This window comes from Neolamprologus brichardi, chromosome 5, assembly GCF_056152115.1.
Source record: "Neolamprologus brichardi isolate AB-2024 chromosome 5, ASM5615211v1, whole genome shotgun sequence".
NCBI lineage: Eukaryota > Metazoa > Chordata > Actinopteri > Cichliformes > Cichlidae > Neolamprologus > Neolamprologus brichardi.
In genome coordinates this window covers 28,307,417-28,328,117 of record NC_142108.1, presented here as the reverse complement: position 1 = coordinate 28,328,117, position 20,701 = coordinate 28,307,417, and the positions used below count along the sequence as shown (strand labels likewise).

General features: G+C 37.9%; 3 protein-coding genes across 3 annotated transcripts; 2 read left to right on the top strand and 1 right to left on the bottom strand.

Moving 5' to 3' along the window:
- Positions 1-4,511: 4,511 nt before the first annotated feature.
- On the top strand, positions 4,512-6,690 carry LOC102777982 (uncharacterized). Its single transcript, XM_006782801.3, has 6 exons — positions 4,512-4,721; positions 4,875-5,023; positions 5,133-5,206; positions 5,316-5,408; positions 5,570-5,668; positions 5,877-6,690. The coding sequence occupies exons 1-6, from the start codon at positions 4,614-4,616 to the stop codon at positions 6,029-6,031; spliced, it is 678 nt and encodes a 225-aa protein (XP_006782864.2). The 5' UTR covers positions 4,512-4,613; the 3' UTR covers positions 6,032-6,690.
- Positions 6,691-7,866: 1,176 nt separating this feature from the next.
- Positions 7,867-9,193, bottom strand: LOC102776540 (adenosine receptor A3-like). The gene is made up of 2 exons (XM_006783447.1): positions 8,865-9,193; positions 7,867-8,512 (listed from the first exon to the last, which is right to left on the bottom strand). Exons 1-2 carry the CDS (start codon positions 9,191-9,193, stop codon positions 7,867-7,869), a joined length of 975 nt encoding a protein of 324 aa, XP_006783510.1.
- Positions 9,194-16,509: 7,316 nt separating this feature from the next.
- On the top strand, positions 16,510-19,849 carry LOC148102808 (uncharacterized). Its single transcript, XM_087841354.1, has 6 exons — positions 16,510-16,617; positions 16,834-16,976; positions 17,106-17,179; positions 18,968-19,066; positions 19,283-19,381; positions 19,552-19,849. Exons 1-6 carry the CDS (start codon positions 16,510-16,512, stop codon positions 19,731-19,733), a joined length of 705 nt encoding a protein of 234 aa, XP_087697480.1. The 3' UTR covers positions 19,734-19,849.
- The last annotated feature ends 852 nt before the right edge of the window (positions 19,850-20,701 follow it).

Here is a 20,701-nt window from a genome sequence, read left to right as displayed (position 1 = left end):
TCCTGCCTCCACTTTCCCTCATCCAGCTGTTGCCTCTGTGGAAGTTCCACCATAGCCACCACCAAACAACTGAGTTATTTTTACACATCAACCAGCATCTGGCCAATCCAACACCTTTCATTGTTTGTGCCGTTACAAAAAACAAACAAAAGAAAAAAAACATCGGCCCATAAAAATGAAAAATCACCATCGGCCCACCGGGCAAATGCCTGGTATGCCCGATGGCCAGTCCAACTATGGCTACTGGGGTTAGGTTAACTGAAAACACTAAATTGCCCATGGGAGTGAATGTGAGTGTGATTGGTTGTCTATGTGTTAGCCCTGCGACAGACAGGCGACCTGTCCAGGGTGTACCCTGCCTCTCACCCTAAGACAGCTGGCACAGGCTCCAGTGCTCCCTGCGACTCTGAAAGGAGAAGTGGATGGATGGATTTATTTATTCATTCCACATAAAATGTAAAAAACAAATTATAAAACACAAAAAACAACTATTTACAATTCTTTTTCTCTCTCTTCCTCCTGCACTGTTCATGTGCTACTGCTGCTGCGAGTGTAACTACCACCCCTTCCCCCTCTGCTCAGCGCAAACACAAGGCACAAACACATATTGACCAATCACAAGCGGCGTGAAGTAAAAAAAAAGAGAGAGATAGAGGGTGAGAGAAAGAAAAAAACCACACGGCTCCCAATAAGGAGCCGGCTTCCGTCATTCACTTCAAGGAGCCGGCTCTAAGAGCCGTTTAGGTCGCAACCGACCCATCACTGATACCCAGGGCCTTCATGATGTGATGTTCTTCTGCTTCTCTGGCTTCTGTTTCTGTGGGGATGGTGTTTGCTATACGTTTTAGTGTCCTGAAGACACCCAGTTTGTGCTCCAGTAGATGATGAGAGTCAAACTTGATACTGATCCGTATGCGTAGGTTTACGGCACAGCTTTCAAATGTCTCCCATTACTGATGGAAATCTCGCAGTCTAAGAAAGCTACCCTGCCACTTTTCATATCCTCCCTGGTGAATTGGATGTGTTGGCTTACCGAATTAATGTGATCCATGAATTGTGGTACGTCCAGAGATTTGATTTTAACCCAGGTGTCATCCACATACCTGAACCAATGACTTGGTGGTGTTCCAGGGTAGCATAACAAAGCCCTCTTTTCCATTTCTTCCATGTACAAATTGGCCACAATGGGCGAAACTGGGGCCCCCATGGCACACCCATGTTTCTGCCTGTAGTACTGACCCTTGTATGTGAAATGGGTGGAATTAAGACACAATTCCAAAAGCAAACACAACCGGTCGGTGCTGTGGTTCTGCTACTGAAGTTGGGCTCATCCTGTAATCTCTTTCGGACTACCTCCAATGCTTCAGTGACTAGTACAAGTGAAGAGTCATTGTAACATTGTACAAAACCATTGTTTCATCGGCCCCCATAATAACATCTCTCACCTTCTCAACAAAATCCAAGGTCTTCTGGATGTGGTGTTCAGAGCTGTCTACCAGCGGGTTGAGGATCAAAGCCAGAAATTTTGAGATGTTATAGGTGACTGAGTTGATAGTACAGACAATTGGTCTTAAAGGTACACCCTGTTTATGTATCTTTGTAGATTTCCCCTGGGTATAGCCTGTGGTATGAGGTCCAGTCAATAGCATTGTCTTGTTCTAACTGCTTCAGGCAATCTATCACCCTCTTCCTGTAACCACTTCCTAGGTTTTGTTTCAGGGGGTCATAAGTATTTTTGTCACTGAGCAGTGACACAGTTTTTCTCATGTTGGTCTTTCTGGTTTAGCAAAACCATGCACAAACTCTTGTCTGCTGGAAGGATGATAATGTTCTTGTGATTGCTATGTGATGTGAGTGCCTTCCTCCCCTCCATGTTAATGTTGGATGCTGGGGGCTTTACATTGGTGAAACAGGCCGAAGCTTTCGTCCGTAGTTGCTCTGCTTCCACGTCTGCAGTTTTGCTGTTACGAATGGCTTCTGTTTCTGCGGCTGTGCTCCACTAGTGGAATTTGTCTCGGCGTCACAGAAATTCACGGTTCGATACTTTGGTGTCACGGTTTAATATTTTTTCGATACAAAAAAATGTTCATGCCTTTTTAATTTGTCATTTATTAAAATTATAAATATATATTTTAACTCAAAAGTACAGTTTTTAAATTTAATGTTACTGAAACAACAAATTAATAATAAAAAAATAAATCTATCTGATCGAGAAATCACTCATCTTTGGGAAAGAGAGTTTACTACAGAGAAATGGCTCTTTCCAAAATAAAAGCTTCTTCTGGGCTATATTCTCAGCAGCATATTAAACATAGCAGGTCCCCATAAGGAGAATCATGTGCTAACGGCTGTCTAAATGACTCGGGTAAAGTTTGTAGCATGCATGCTGTTGTTTTTGTCTGCTTCCACTTGTCTTTGCACTAGGATGATGTCAGCATAAATGTGCAGTCATATTCATTGTGTTCCCACTAGTGCTGTCAGCGTTAATCTTGTTAAAATGACGTTAACACCACAACACGGCAAATCTCTGAGTTACCGTGGATCGCCCCGTACGTGGGGCTGGACAGCTAAAACAAGTTAACAAGCTAACTGCGCTAACGCACTAGTTCCCATCAATGTAATTGAGCATTGCGTGGCACATCCGACATGCTGTTTTACTTTTGTCCATGACGCGCTTACTATCAGGGTCATGCTTAACATGAAAACCAAGATAGTTCCAAACGCCAGATCTGAATGAGGGTGGGGGAGGCTTGATTTCGGGTAGCGTTGAGGCAGTTGCCATGTTGCAACGAGCTTAACTTCTGTCTCGCTAGCTTGCGCTGTGCTCAGTGGATCTGCGCTCCACAGTGCAGCCTAGGCGGAGTAGTCGAACGCAGATCCACTGAGCTCTCAACACAGACAGCATCGTCAGAAGAAAAGTTGATAACATAAATTAAAAACTTTGTATTGTTTGATACATATACGTACCGAACCGAAAGCGCTGTATCGAACGGTTCAATACCAATACATGTATTGTTGCACCCCTAATATGTACATATGTGGGTGGATGGGTGAAAGTTCATTGCAAAGCAGTTTATTACAAAAGAGAGAGACTGAGTTAGCAACCAAAGAAGCACAAGTAACATCAAAACAACAGTGTAGCACCCCAGGGTGTGTCAAGCCTTAAGTGCATTAAGTGCATGCATCAATAGCAGACAAACACAGATCAGAGACAGAGACATAGAAAAACAGAGAAAGGGGAGAGAAAGCTCTTTTAGGCTAAGTTATATAGAGCAAGGACCCACTGGCCTCTCCTTTCTTTGCTATGTGACAGTAGTATCCAGCATAGTGCAACCTTTTCAGTCCATTCAGCATCTCAACTGCACAACACCTCCCATCAGGACTGGGTGTGCCCAGTATATTCTGTAAGTTTCCCAGTGTAATCTGCATGCAAAATGTCAGACAAGTCCCTTCAAAGCCAGTCTACTGTGCTGATGCGAACATGAAGTCACAGCTTCCCCAGGCACAGGTTGACAGCAGTTTTCCGCACAGGTTACATGAACTTCAAATCTTATTGAGTGAAATTGTGTATATTAGATACGCAATAATCATACAAGGTTGGATTGTTATAATAAATGTGGTTAACTGAGCATATTTCACTCATCTGTCTATAACTTAAAGTTATTCCTATCATGATGCATCCTTGTCTAGACTACATGATTGCTTCAAACACTAAGTTATGCCAGCGTGGAGAAGAGCCGAGCCAGTTGCGTAAAGTGGCCTTCATGTGTGTAAATACTTTATGTGAAAGTAATTGACTCTTAAGTGTCTTAAATGGTACTCGAGAAATATAGGCTGTGGTAACCCCCAGCTAGCCACACAACTTCAGTTCCCTTTAGTAATGTCACTGCGTTATTTCTCTTTTCTTTACAGTCAATGTGTTTGCTCTTTCTCATTGAGAATTGTAATGTGTTTTTGACTCCATGTGCAGCAAATCAGGGTATAGAGCTCAATCATGTTGATGCTTTAAAATTGTGTTGTTTTAGAATAACTTAATAAAAAAAAACCATTTGGGCTGAAGTGAAGGTATTTAGGTAAAAATTAGACAGGCTAAACAGACTACAGTAAATATACAGAGTACAAAGTACAAAGTGCAAATAAAGTGCTTATATCTGCAGTTGAGGGTAATCTCCTAGCCAAGATCATTACTTTAAAAAAAAAAAAGCTTTTGACTTTTAACCTGGATTGTGAACATGCAATATTGCTCCAGTTTCCTAAAGCACACAACCTTTAAAAGCATGATGTTCCATAAATATGAAAAACTTCAGCATAACTGATCACAACACACACACACATACACACACACTCACTGTATTTTGCAGCTGTGAATGTATTCATTTAACACATTTTGAACATGGATTTCATATATCAGTGTTCTGTTATGTGATTCTGCAAACATAACTATAAACATCCACTTGGTCAAATAACATCAGGGTTAACATGTGGTTATCTGTTCTGTAGCTACCCATACAGGGGCGGGTGGATGAAGCAGAAAAATAACTGGTTGGTGATATTATTTTAAGGCAGAGCTGATACCAACAAGGGGCTTTAGAGAACACATCATATCTGTGAGGATGAAGACTTTGAGTGCTGCTCTTGTTTTGCTGAGTCTCATATCAGTGGGCCAGCCTGCATCGCTGGCCTGTGAGAAGCTGTTAAAGCCAGTCGACCAACGTCCAGATGTAAGTGTCTTTCCACATTTGTTTTGTTTCAGCTGTTAAAACTTGCAATTTTTTTTCTGAGATGTGATGGAGGGAAATATTCTGAATGGTTTTTTTTCAAAAATTTCCAAAATAAATAATGAATCGATCAATTAAAAAAATCTGTAATTTCAGCTGCCTGGGAGGTGGTACTTTATAGCTGTGTCCACAGAGTTTTGCCTGTCTTCAGCATTAGTCAGTGCTTTATTTTCCCCAAGTGGCGCAGTGGATATAATTTCTAAGGGCGCACCAAACCTCTATGGTGATACTACTTATTTGAAAGCGTAAGTAATGTTTTATTTTTTGTTTTTTAGTTAAATTAATAGCATTTAACATGGTAACATTGCTCAGTTGTTCTTTCAGGTGTTAAATCTGTAATGATGAATGTTGTAGGAATGGAGTTTGTATCAACGGAACCACAACATTTCTCTATGCAAACAGCAGCCTATTTGAACTCGACAGTGAAAGTAAGAGGTTTTTCTTTTAAATATACTCTGACTACAAGCTGTAGTTCAATAACAATTTAATATATTACTACCATTTAAATACTTTAAATGACTTTAATGATTCCAACAGATGCCACAGTTGGTCAACCAGGCGTGCTGCTGCAAACTGGCTGTCCTGACTGCCTCGTCTCTAAAGAGGATAAAAGTCATCTTTTGCTCTTAAGTAAGGTGGCAGGGCTGGGGGCTTTTAGACCATTCATAATTTGTAATTTCCTGTTGTAGTTAACCAACAAGCAAAATGCATGCTGTGAGAAATACAAGGTTCAATACAATCCATCATATTATCATAAGCCTTTTATCTCAGATGTCTCACTGCCTCACCAGGTAGACGAACAGCTGTTTCTGCTGCCGAGCTGACGGAGTTTGAGACACAGGCAGAGTGTCTGGGATGGTCTAAACCCCAACTCCTCAACACTGATCATGGTGAGACTTTTACAGCAACCAAAAAAAGGAACAGATAGCACAGATGAAAATGATCCTCTTTCTTCTTTCAAAAATGTGTTTTTATGTCTTTTGGGCAGCATGATGATTTTATGATGGTGCAGCACACTCTGTGTCACTCTTGAGTATGCATATATAAATCAGTTTTTAACATTTTATTGTCATTTCCTTTCCTACATTCCATATACAGACTATGAAAAGTGTGTGCAATTTGACGAAGATATGGATGAGGATAAATTAAGCGAAGTGCTTCAGAGTTTCTTTCAGAAGACGCTTGAAAGGATGAAAACCACATATCACTTGTTAACCAAATGCATGGCATCATATCTCCCCTCTTTGTTTTAAGAACTAAATGTCCAGTGCTTGCTGAACTTTATTTTCATATCTAAAATGTGACTTTTAATCTATATATGAATGCCTCTTTTAATTACTGAATTGAGCTTTTTTTTTTCTTCTTCATTTAGAAGTACAAGTTTAAAAAAGAAGTCTGTACGTCCATGTATGTTAAAAATTTCTTTGCAAATTATTTTACAAGTGTGTGAGGCCATAGCCATGCTAGCAGTTCTATGAGGCTCCATATAGACATCAGTGTTTTGAACCATGTAATACAAATAACAAACAACAAAATATCAATGATAGGATAATAGTGCAAACCAGGTATTATGTTTACCATGATAATTTGTGGTGTAACTGTAAAAAACAATCACATATTGGTGTGTAACCTATTTTGGAACCACATTTGATGCATTTATTTTATGTTCTAAATTTCTTTTCTTACTTTTGTCTTATTTTAAGTTTCATATAGCCAGAAATTTGTGCTTTTAGCTCTTAAAAGACTGCTTGGTTCCAACATTTGAACAGAAATGATGGCTTATTAACTGTTGTTGTAAAATCAAAAATAAAAGGATAAAAACAGATATTATTGTTTTTATATTTTCCACAAATTCTTAACAGTAAGTTGCTTTTCTTTGCTTTTACATTTCAATAAATATTTCCTAAATCCTTATGAGCTATATGGCTTGTCATTTAGAACAACACCAAGAATTTTGGTTTATTATCTTTATGTTTGTTGTGATTTTCGCAGAGCTGCAAAGGTTTAGGAAAGTAGCTTTGAGGTTTGAATAGAAAATGTGCATAAATTGTGCTGCGCATTTATGAGAAACCCATGAATCCATTCTCTTCCACTTATCAAATTCAGGGTCATGCGGGGCTGGAGGTTATCTCTGATTAAAAAAAAAAAATTTTATAGTTATTTTTGTTTGTGAAATAATGGCATCATAGTCACATTCGCTATGGCCATCTGCACTATTCTTTTCTTTTCTTGTTACAAAAGATGACCCAGTTTTCCTGCAGAGAAGCAAACTTCATAATAAAGAGAAATTTTAAGTGCATTATAATTCCTCTTATAACCAATTCATAAACAGCTTGTGCTTTCAGACACAATGCTCCAGCTTTTTTGAACAATTTACAAAACTTAATGTGAACACTGAAATGGGAGTGTGGGATGGACTGTTGCTTATTCTTCCATAATCAGGATAAATCACATACATGTTCAACACAGAATGACTATAAACCTTTCTATCTGCTTAAATGAGGAAATTCTTAAATATATATCTCTGTATCACAGCATGTGATAAACTATTTGGTTGCACTGATAACCATCTTGGACAAACTAAAAATGTGCTTGACACGATACGAAAGTTTTAAAGTGGAACTCGGAGACCGCTCGTGAATGTAGTTGTCAGTTGAATGTCTCACTTCCTCTTAGGCTTTAATCTGCATTGGTAATACAAAATTAAGTGCACGTACAGTTGTTTCCTGTGCTGCACAGTTCCAGATGTGAGTAAGGATTTCCTTAAATCTTCAATACAAAGATAAAATCTTAAAGACAATATAGTTTAAAAAAGCATGAAAACCAACAAAGCAGCAAATACAAAATTTACATATTGTATTAAAAAAAAACTAGATGCAGCATAGAGATTTTAAAATACGATAAAACAAACCAATCAGATATCACAAAAAGTACTTTGTTTTATAGTAATACTTGAATAAAGTACACAAGTCAATGAAACAAAATATACTAATCTATACTTTGTCAAAGATATAATCAGAAAAAAAAGACAACAAAAAATCAGCCTTATAATTAGAACAAAAAGGCAAGAAAACACAGAAATCTGCCTTCAGTCATTTGACACAATGTGACTGCTGGATCTTTTGTCTGTCATTTGGCTTGTCTGGGATTCTTGATTTTCAGCAACACGTGAAACACACTTTCTCCAGATCTTCAGATAAGCTCTCTTGATTTTTTGTATTTTGAATGCATACACAACTGGATTGACCGCTGAGTTAGCATGAGACAGAATAATACCTATATATAAAACTATTGGTGGTATATTTGTCACCTCACCAAAATAAACAAGGCAGTTCATTATGTGAAGCGGCAGCCAACACAGGACAAACAGGGCGAAGACCAGAGCTAGTGATCCTGCCAGCTTTTTCTCTTTTCTTAGGTAGTTCTGAGACAGTTTTTGAGCACCACTGCCTGGTTTCTCTCGAAGGTGTCCTTTTATAATACAGAAAACATGGGTATACAGCGTGGCCATTACCAACAGAGGTATCAGATTCAGGGAAAAAAAACTGAAATAAACCAGGTATGACATGGGAATTACAGCTATAAACTGGCAGACAATTGTAGAATTGGCTGAATTAGACAAGGTTTGATGGTTGTACCACCCAAGCATGGGAGTAAAGCTGAGAGGGATTGCAACAATCCAACATGCTGCCACCACAAGACAGGAGTGTCCCTGTGTCGCAATCCTTTTGTACCTATTAAAAAATGAAAACAATAAAATAGTCTCACAAAAAAATTAAAATAGCATAAAATGATTTTTTTTAAACAAAATAAATTGTTAGTGAAGTACTGGTCGATGTGATAAAATGATATGGTAAATGGTAAATGGTCTGTATTTGTATAGCGCTTTACTAGTCCCTAAGGACCCCAAAGCGCTTTACACATCCAGTCATCCACCCATTCACACACACATTCACACATACCATATAAACCACAAAGTCCATAATTACTACTTCCTACTACTAAATTACTATGTCCACTATTCAATTATGAGTCATTTTAGTTTGGTTTTTTTTAAAAATGTGTCTTATTAATCCATACTCTTACCTGAGAGGGATATACACCCGGAGGAAACGGTCAAGCGAAATAGCCAACAGAGACAGAACTGAAACGAGGGTGAACAGGATGACCACACAGCTGATGAAGAGACACGTATTGAACGAAGTCTTCACCCGTCCATCCACCACTACAGCCAATGGTATGGCCACACATCCAACCAGAAAATCAGCCATAGCCAGAGATGCAATAAGGCAGAATGTTGGCTGTTGAATGCTTTTAGTGGTCCAAAGTGCCAAAATGACCAGCATGTTACCCAGACAGCAACTAACCGCAATAAGCACTTCAACCAAGGTGTAAATCATCACTCCCAAATTCATTGTGCTTTCTATCTGGCTGATGATTGTCAGTTGACGGTGCAGTATATTTGAGTGTGAGTCTGAGCTTCAGTGTGGTATGTAAATCTATATAACATTTGAGGAAGTCCTTCGTCTCTTAGCAGCAATTTTTTTAAATAACACATACAAATAGATATGCATGTAAAAGGATGATATGCAAAAGGAAAAAAAAAAACCACTGGTGCAATTATGAGTAACTAAAAAACAATCTCTCATGTCGAAGCTACACAAGCCACAAAACCCACATCCTGAAACAACATACACCTAGGTGATATCTCACAAATGGGGTGGACGTTTTGGGTGTTTGCTCTCCGTGTTATGTTTTTGCAAATCAGATGGTATACTGACAGATGGTGTAACAGACCTTTATTGTGCAATATATTTCCTCTGCCTCAGCTTAGATTCTGTATAAATACTGTATCAGTGAAGGTGACATTGACTTTAAAAAAAAAAAGACAAATAGCGTAGATTGTGTACATGTGTATTCTTATGGCATCCCATTTCTAAGAGCAAAATTTTCACATCTTAAAACAAACCTCTCTTTAAGGGCCTCTAGGCATGACATTTGGTGTGTCTTAGTTAGCTATTTGTTTCCACACTAACAGACGGTATAAGCCAGTTGTTTAAAAAAATGTTTCAGGCGATTTAAACCATGAACAAACTTTAATAACGACTCTTCGGAGCTTAACTGTGTAAACACTGCATTTATAAGACTATTATAATTCATTATTCAAAATTACAACATTTTGCACATTATTGTTACTATTGGTAGTAGTAGTAGCAGCATGTATGCTTGTGTTTTCTTCTTGAGGACACGAATGGTCTACACAAACAACATTTTGAACTGTTACACTGTTACACCTATGTAATACGTATTACAGCCTCTTAGATTGCATATGCAAATATTCTGCATATCAAGGCATTTAAAAGGGAAGTCACAGGTAGCAGCCACAGTGCATGCCCCCAACCCTAGCACATGCAAGTGAATGTGTTTAAAGTTCATAGGGAACTCGGAAGTAGATGAAGGAAGTGTTGGGCATTGATGCTCAGTAGTAGTTTTGCAGATATGCAGAATGTGTGGGTAGAAGGTTAACCTCACTCTCCCCAGGAAATCGCAATGATACACACAATCATGTGAAAAGGAATGTTTGCATAGGACTCTATGAAGTCCCATGAAAAACCGCATACAGCTTTACTGTTTCCAGCAGCCAGGCACTGCTAATCAGATGCACTTGATTGAAATATCATCAGCAAACACATCTATTGCTCATCTGGTATATTCAAATGTGGTTTAACACACACACACACAAAGCAAAAAAACAGGGCTACAGGCCTCAGTTAGCATGTCAAATCTTAAAGTTCATGACAGCGCAATTGAAAAAAGGCTGAAGATGCCACTCTTGTTTCTAAGAGTTGCCAGAAGAAAAACTCTTCTCTATAAAAAGAACATAGAAGCACAGTTTAGGATTGAAGAGTATCAATCCTAAACTGACTTTTAACCTTTTAATGCGTGGTGTATTACATTTGACAAATACAGTTTTTCCCCGGTTTTTGGGACTTCAACATCATCAGTGGGAATTTTTCCCCCTGAAAAACCTAAATAAATTGCACAATACATTTTTAAGCAATTAAAAAAAATCAGATAAGCAAATATGATACAAATTAAATGTCATATATAGAGATTGGAATGTGATTTATTTTTAAACAATTACACAAAATTAAACAAAAGAAAATTAAATAAACACCATTTTCACATAAATATAATTTCTACCAATTATTTTATGATTCAGGCTTTAAAGGGTTAAAACAATGTGGCAACAAGTGGAGATCTTTGGCTATGATGCAGGGCTGTGTTTAGAGAAAACTATTTACGGCATATCAGCACAAACATCTCATACCAACTGTAATGCTAAGTTGTAGTAAGTTTGCAATTGTGGTTTGAGAAAGCTGTGCATAAACATATCCCCACAAACCTCAATGAATTGAATCAACATTATAAAATGATGTGAGAGACATTTGAGGAAAATACAAATAAAATAGAATAAAAATAAATACAGTAAATGTTCCCTTTAGAAATCTTTTTTCTCTTTTTTGCTCTATAAATATTGTTGTTTTTCTTTTTCAATCACTCATCTTAACAGTAGGATATACATGAAAAGAGTAAAAAATGAAGTTTGCACTCATTTTTTGCACTCTCTGGCCAACTGACCGTTTCAATGTGGACGCACAACTCTGTGAAAACGACTGAAAACGCTAGTGTGGAGGCATTTTCATTGCAATGGTGGCCTCGAAGATGTTTGCTTTTTCAACTGCTGTAATGTCCAAATCACTACTTAGAAGTGTGACAGGGATATTCCAGCAGCTGTTTGAGGACATTGCGTACCATTTCCAAGTCAACTGTAATGACAGTGTTTTTATTTTGTTTGTTCACTCGTTTCTTTATTTTTGCTTGGCTAATGTTTTGCACTAATCAGACAAATTTAACTCTCTCCATGAAATAAAAATTGCACAAATCCATTAAATAGGTTCAGTTTCATTTTAGTCCAATAAATCACCTTTAAAACAATAGAATGTTAGCTATAAAGGTTTAAATGAGACTTACATCTTGATCACTCTTTGCTTTCTTTACGGTGGCTTGCAAAAGTATTCGGCACAAACATGAATCAGTTTTACTGGAATTCCACGTGAAAGACCAATACAAAGTGGTGTACATGTGAGAAGTGGAACAAAAATCATACATGATTCCAAAAACTTTTCACAAATAAATAACTGCAAAGTGGGGTGTGCGTAATTATTCTACATTTCTGATCAGCGCTCTCCTTGTTTGGCCTGTGAGTTTAGGTGGACGGCCTTGTCTTGGCAGGTTTACAGTTGTGCCATACTCCTTCCATTTCTGAATGATCGCTTGAACAGTGCTCCGTGGGATGTTCAAGGCTTGGGAAATCTTTTTGTAGCCTAAGCCTGCTTTAAATTTCTCAATAACTTTATGCCTGACCTGTCTGGTGTGTTCGTTGGACTTCATGGTGTTGTTGCTCCCAATATTCTCTTAGACAACCTCTGAGGCCGTCACAGAGCAGCTGTATTTGTACTGACATTAGATCACACACAGGTGCACTCTATTTAGTCATTAGCACTCATCAGGCAATGTCTATGGGCAACTGACTGCACTCAGACCAAAGGGGGCTGAATGATAGCATTAACTCGATAACGTTGACAGGCCTAGTTTGTTGGTTTGCTTTCATTTAGTTTTATTAGCAAGCTGGTTATTAGATGCCGCTTCAGCCAGCCAGACAATCCTTTGCTGTCCCACCCCTCTCCTCCCTGCGGAGCAAGCAGCAGGTGGGCAAATGGGCAATAGAAAACCGTTTGGTGCCTATGCAATCCCCAAAATGCACTGGCATGACATCCGGGGAGCATGGGTGTGAGCAACGTTTTTTGTGCAGATGCCATGATGCCTCCTCTACCACGATGCCACCCTGGGCAATGCCCTATGTTGCCCATATCAAAAAACACCACTTGGTACCATAGCTCAGGCTACTTGTTACTCTGTGATATTTATCTGCATGTTTGCAAACTTGTCTAGTACTTACCTGTTTGTTTCCTCCTTCCTCTAAGGAAATCTGTGTATTACAACCTGTCTGACACACTCCTACCAATAGTATACTGGAAATGTGTCCAGGAGAAAGTGAGGAGAAACTCAAAATAGAACTGATACATAGACTCTGACCTGAATCTGATACCTGTTAATAAATGAAGAAGAAAAAAAACAGATACACAGAGAGTGTGTATCTCAGCAAAGTATCTGTGTTGCTTATGATATTTATTCCCTTTGCTTCTGTAAGATCCATCCATCCATCCATTCGCTTCCGCTTATCCTTTTCAGGGTCGCGGGGGGCGCTGGAGCCTATCCCAGCTGTCATAGGGCGAGAGGCAGGGTACACCCTGGACAGGTCGCCAGTCTGTCGCAGGGCTAACACACAGGGACAGACAACCATTCGCAACCACATCCATTTGCACATTCACACCTAGTGACAATTTGGATTATCCAATTAACCTATCCCCACAAGCTGCATGTCTTTGGACGGTGGGATGAAGCCGGAGTACCCGGAGGGAACCCACGCAAACACGGGGAGAACATGCAAACTCCACACAGAAAGACCCCGGCCTGATGTTGGAATTGAACTCAGGACCTTCTTGCTGTGCGGCAACAGTGCTAACCACCGTGCCAAGATCGTTTATTAAAATCTTTAAACCTTTCGACTGTGTTCTACAATTATGTCCCTTTTTTTTTTGCAAATGCCAACAAATTACTGCCTTGCCTTGGTCATCCACTGCAAATTCATTTCTGCCATTTGTGTGGTTAATGATAGACCTACAAACTGCTTTTAAAATGTTAACAAAATTCATATTACTGCAAATGCAGTGAGCAGTTTGCATTGACAGGTAGAAATATAGCATGTGCAATCATCTGTCACCAATTAAACTGCATCTTATGAAATGTCAATTTTCTTTCTCCACAGTTTATTTTAGAGAACGTGTTACCATCTACCGGAACCAAATTTCTTGTATGTGTCTGCACATATACATGGCCAATAAACACGATTCTGATTCTGAGTATACATAGTAAAGTATGATACATCGTTTTATCATATTCCAAGTGTCACCATACTGAAAATATTGATAAATCTTATCAGTATGTACTTTTGATCCAGGACACGATATTAGGTTTGATCAAGATTTTGAAGGTTGAACCTTGAACTTATCTGTCCACACACTGACATGTTTATCAGTTTGTGACCTATATGATGATTGGTAAATGTGGTCTTTACTGGAAACAGGGGCGATTCTAGGATCAGAGCTTTGGGGGTGCTGAGCACCCAGAGAGCTGCCCATCCAGGCAAGATAAACTTTACTCGTCATAATGAGACGTCTTCCCTGTCTCTGTCAGTCCCTGCATCCTTAAATGTCTCCAGTTGTCCCGAGTTCTCTCTGAATGTCTCCTTGGTGCATTTAAACCCCTGTTCCTCTCTGTCCTCATCGTCTGCTGACTTCATCTCCATTATCAGTCATCATAATTTTACCCTCTCTGTACAAGTCTGCAAATTTCTTTATTAAATCATAAGATTCTTAAATTCATCAAGTCTCTCTGTGCCTGTATCCTCGTCACAAAACATGACATCACTGTTTTGTACGTTTTAACACAATTTAATCCCCACATTTGTGAAAGAAAAGCAAAACACTTTTTTGAAAAGTCTGTAACAAAACCATCAAATCTGATAAAGGTTATTTAAATGCTGCTAAAGAAGAATGGATTGGAATAAAAAAAAACATATCCTAACCTTAATTACTGCGGGAGAATAATGAGTGATGCTCATAGTGAGTAAAAAGTAAACTCAGTGCATTTTTTGGACAGAGATTCACTTTTAATGTGTATGTATAATATAAAATAGATACATAAAAAATACACTCCAAAAATAGAAGAGTCCTTGAAATGTACAAAATATTATTAAAAAATTAGAAAATTGAGAGACCTTGGCCTATGGTACAATGTATACAATATATGAAAAGATCTTTACTGCAGATACTACTATGGCTCTGCAGATTTTTTCTTTTCTTTTAACCTATGTCGCCGCACCTTGAGGTTGGTAAATCTGTCACATTTTGGTGGTCAAGTCTCTCACGCATCTCTTTCTCAACTGACATCACAGCCAGGTGCTGGAGTCTGCTTTGACCCATGGTCCTTCTCAGCCAGGTATGGAGCTGACTCAAGACACTAAAAGACCTCTCACAGCTACAGCTGCTAACTGGGTTTGTCAGGGCAACCTGAATAACAGTTTTCAGTTTGGGGAAGATCTGATTATCCAGAAGATTGTACAATGTTAACATATCTGGAATGGCACCAGCCTCACTCTTGAGCTTCAAAAAGTTTTTGGCAACCCGACTTCCTCTGACTGAAGCTCAATATGGTAATGCAGTCCAGGGCTGACAACCCAGTTTGTTTAGCAGATTCTGTATAGCAGCTTTAATATAGGGAGAACACAACTTCCAGATTGTATGAGTAAAATTAGTTGTTGTTTTTTTTATTTGCCAGTTTAACAGTTTCTGTCTTGCCTGTTAGTACTCCCTGTCTGTTTCCTTACCTGGTTCTTCCTGATCTTGTACTTTCTCCTCATGTTCTCCTCTTTCCTCTCTCCCTCTTTGGACTGACAATCATACACAAATAGATTGTATTCAATTAGATTAAAAAAAAAATACTATTAAGATCACTAATAAAAAAAAGTCCTCTCTCAGTGTACTTTCAACCAAAACGCAAATAACCAAACCACATGCACATCTAATAAAGGATACAAATATTGAAACACTGATCCAACATTATCCTTTATTGATGGATCATTTGATTTTACACTTTTACCTAAATGTGGCTCCTTCTTTTGAAAAAACTTCCTCATATCCATTATGAACCTGGCTGCCTCTTTGTACTGCATCCAGTCAGTTAGCTAGTTAGTAACTTGGGTTCAATATCGGCACATGCACATATAACAAAATAACCAGTTTCTCTCATTACATTTCAAACAGGACAGTAGTAACAACAGCAGGCTAGATAATGTTAAGTTTTAGATTTTAAATAGGCTATATAAATTTCAATGGGCGCAACGGGACGGTCAAATATCACTGATTTTACTACAGAGCAGGACGGATTGTAGGGTAGCAAACATCGTCGGAAAAGACATTTTCAACACTGCAGGTTACCTGGTGTAATGTTTTTCAGCTAAAAAGAAACATGGTCTGACTCCTACCAAACTATATAAAGAGTAACTGAAGGTTAAATGCAGCTAATATGTCCTGTTTTAAGCCAGGCACTCACACCTCCGCTCCGCTGCGTAACAGCCACCATCGCTCTGGCAGCAACGGCGCTGCAGAGCAGGGGAGAGCCGAGCTGGAACAAACCATTTTGGGAGGGGAGGGGGGGGGGGGGGGGGGGGGGGTGGTTATCTAAACTTTTGCTGTTAAATCTTCCATCTCAATTAAGTACTGTATATTTTTTATATTTTTAATAGTGTGTCACACAAACAACAAATATTGTCAAAAAAAAGTAAGAAATCTTTGGGGGTGCTTTGATTCATTTTGGGGGTGCTGAAGCACCCCCAAAAATGGGCTAAAATCGCCCCTGACTGGAAATGATGGCATTTGAGGCCATTCACTTTATTTTCTCCTAAATAGGGGTGGGAAAACTAACTGGTCAGTATAAACCCGAAAAAGACTAAGAATCAGCAGAAGTGAACTCATACTGAGCCAAGATGAAAGCTTTTTGTGTCGCTGTTCTTGTGCTGAATTTCATCTCTGTGTGCCAGCCTTCATCAGTGGCCTGTGAGAGGTATCTAAAAACAGCAGATAGGGATCAAGATGTAAGTCTCTTTTAAACCTTTATAGCTAAGATTATAGTTGTAAAACTGATTTGCTAGTAAAATATTAGTAAAATGAAACTGCACCTATGTAATGGACTTGCAAGTGCAAGTTTGTATTTCATGAATAGTGTTAAATGTGTCAGATTAGTGCAAAACATTTACAAAGCAACAAACAAAAACTAAAATAACGAAGAACAAACAATGTCTTTATTTCAGCTGACTGGGAAATGGTACCTTATAGCCATGTCCTCAAACAGCTGCTGGGCTACTGCATTCAGTGTCCTACCTTTCGGTATCTATGTGAACATTACGGCAATGGAAGAAGCAAACATCTATGAAGCCACCTTTTCACTGAAAATGTAACTAATTTTCTTCCTTATAATTGTTGTTTATACTGTATGTTTGCCAGTGTTTGTGCTTCATATTTCATTATGTCATTTAAAGTTATTTTTTCATTCTTTATATCTTTTGACTACTAATTAAATCAGGTTTGGGCAGTGTAAAAATTTAACTTCAAAAATTCACTACGGAAAAAGCACCATAACTGAGATTGACAGCATGGGTAAGAGTTTTGATTAAAACATTTGTGTCACTGGAGTTTAATTATGAATCTCTTTGTGTCTGTTTCTTTCAGTCACAATTAAACCTTTTAACTGCAGATTAATTATGTGCTCAAACCTTTTAACATTCACAAAATAATTAATAAAAACATAAAACCACTAAAAGAGAATATTAAGATATGAAAATCATATACATGTTTAATTTTTAAGCTTTTAAAGAATTGGTAGCATGCTAGTTTTGTTGTCTTTTGTCTTCTTCGACTTTTTCCACATTCTTTTATTGTGTAAATAATAATCTTCACTTGTGATAGTATCTATAATAGAGATGGACCGATCCGATATTACGTATCAGTATCGGTCCGATACTGACCCAAATTCCTGGATCGGATATCTGCGAGAAATCAAAAATGTAATCCGATCCATTAAATATCAAAAAAGCGCCTAACAAAACTTGCTACACGGCGTAACCCGGCTCATAACCGTAGCACGTTGCAGCAGTGTGCGTCACGTGATAGAGCGGCTGTGTGCTACCAAACCAGCATTTCATCTCCGAGGAAGTGATCCCAGAGAGAAGTAAAGCAAGTGTGTAAGTTCATCTCTGAATGTTTGTAAAGCATTCCAGCGTTAAGCTCAACAACCGATATATGGAGCGACTGCCTCTCTCTCCCTCTCCTGCTCCTACTTCAAACGTGAAACTGATCAATGATCAGCTGATCGGCTTTTCTGTCGTGAGTCCGTCTCTCTTGTTTGTTTTTGGCCCACTTTGCACCAGAAAGAGGAAACCAGCGGCTGAACAACAGCAGCACGTTTAAGCTTGATAAGCTGTTGTTAGAATTTATTTAATATTACTTTCTACACCAGGATCCTTTTCTATGTAGCTGACGGCTGTAACTGTGCAGGGGCGGATCTAGCAAAGTTTAGCCAGGGGGGCCGATTGGGCATGAACAGGGAAAAGGGGGCACAAAGACATACTTGTCTTTCTTATTCTCATTTAAAATGTCGAGCTTTTAATAAATAATTATCTGACTCTTACACCCAAAGTTTTAATCTGATGTAAAATATATATATAAGTCCATTACTGTATATAGTAACTGTTAATTCTAATATACCCTAGTAAGCTATAGTACTTTTTCCTTTGGGAAGGTACCATCTGTGCAGTCTGCAATTTTGTTGAAGAAAGATGTTGAATCTATTTAATTATTCTTGAAAATTATTATTTTTTATTTCTGTGCATTTTCCTCCCTGCATCAAATTAAATTTGATTACATCAATTAAGCATCATAAGGTGGGGGGTGGGGGTGGTTCCCTATTTTTTTTTTGCTGGGAGTTTGCAACCCTATTAGTTAGGTTGCTTAATATTTCTGCTAAGTACTCTTTAAAATACCAGAATAGGGAGGATGGAGCAGGTTTAAGTTTATTAGATTAGCATTGCTGAACTATGAAATATTTTGGGCGCAGTGTATTTTTTACATACAGGTATAACAGGTATATACCCAATTATTAGCACAGACGCATTGTGATTAAATGCTTCCTTTAGTGTTGTTTTTTATTTAAACGTGAGTATAAACTTATACAAAATGCAGCAAGATATTAAAAAAACGTTTTATTGATTAAAAAACACACTATATCGGATTCATATCGGTATCGGCAGATATCCAAATTTATGATATCGGTATCGGACATAAAAAAGTGGTATCGTGCCATCTCTAATCTATAATACTATAATTCTGATGTTAAAAATTTAATCTCAAATGTTAAATGTATTTTAATAACTCTTCTTTTTACAACAGGTGCCAAAAGTGATAATGTAATGATACTTCTTCAAAGGAGGTGCCATGATTGTATCGTTATAAAGGGAGATGGCTTCACTGACATTCTTGTGCTTTTAAGTAAGGACCCAGACAAGTGTGATAAGAAAATATGTCGAATATTTCCAATACAGATGTTTTTACAGCACTTTCTTACCTGACTTATCTAGCAGGCTTTTATATAGCAGCTTATGACATTTAATCAATATAGTATTTGTTGTTATGAAGGGTGAAGCTTAAACTGATAACTTAGTCCATCATATGGTTTCCATCTTAAATGTGGCATGTTTTAAACAGGTAAGCGAATGTCCATCACTGATGATGAGATGGAGGCATTTGAGATACAAGCAGACTGTCGTTACTTGTACAAACCACAGATCTTTGGTTCTGATCATGGTAAGATGTGAAAAAAAAAATGACGAAACCTTTATGGCTTTACAGCTAACGTGTACTTTTAGAGTGATTCGTGTCATTTTATTTTCTGCAGTTCCTTAACATTATAATGTAAACAGTATAACACAATTGCACATTCTACAGTTTCTAATTGTTTTCTTTTCTTCATACAGACTACGAGAACTGCACAGTTGACGATGGCAAGACTGAATATGCTTCTTCAGAAATTCCCCATATGCGACAAGCAGTGCTAAACGTCTTCTCACAGGTCTTCACATGCGTACAAGACAGAGTTTTGTATTACCCCCGTGCTGCCTTCCAGTGGGTGCAGTCAACATGGAGTAATTTGTGGTGAATGTAGAGAGACACGCTATAATAAATATTTGCTTATTTCAATCATGTGCACTTGAAACAGTGCTGTCTTTAGTTTAAAGATTTGAAGAGAGTGTAGAATGAATAATAAATACTACAGTTTACTGATGAACAATGTTTGAATATTAATTCAAAATATCATTATAATGCATTTATATCTGTCCTTTACCTCTCAACTACTATTCATCCAACTTGCTGAGGTCCAGAGTAAGGGCAGTGTCTATTTTAAGGACGCTCTAAAGTGCTGTGTTCCAATTTTTTCTGTCACATTTCTGTTGCTATTAAACATTTATGAAATTCACTGTGGAATCAACTGTCAAAAGACTCAATCTTCCAAAGACTCATTTCCTCAAACAATCACTGTTTCGGCAGAATTTTCCAGGGGTCCTATCTGGACAAAAAGACAGTCATTTGAAATTTACAACCTCTGTAAATGATTTTACATAAAGTGGAATGCATATTTAGACATTGTTATGATGAGTCCACCTACTTCAATATCAAAAGAACAGCAGATGTAAATGTCAGAGGGTTTAAATATGGTAATTTTGGTTTTCTATTCCCTAAAAAAAAAAAACGTTCTAGGCGTTGACTTTAATTCATGGACCAAAAGGTGTAATAACTACACTTGTAAAAACTTGTGAAAGTTCTAGTCAGTAATAGCTTAAAAAATAAAGAGAAAATGAAAAATCTAGCTATATGAATAAGAGACGAGAGAATTTAAAAATGCAATATGTCTCCTGCCTTTTCTCAAAGGCCAAAGTGTAACTTTACTTACACACAAACATCACAATAAATAATGAATTGTGGGAAAGTAAATACAGTGTATATGTCTGTTTTTAAAAATATGTATTTACTGGTCTTTGCTGTCTAAAGTTGAAATCCAAAAATGAAACATGCGACCAACATTTTATTGACAGACTTACCAGACCTATGTGAGTAGGAATGCCAGAC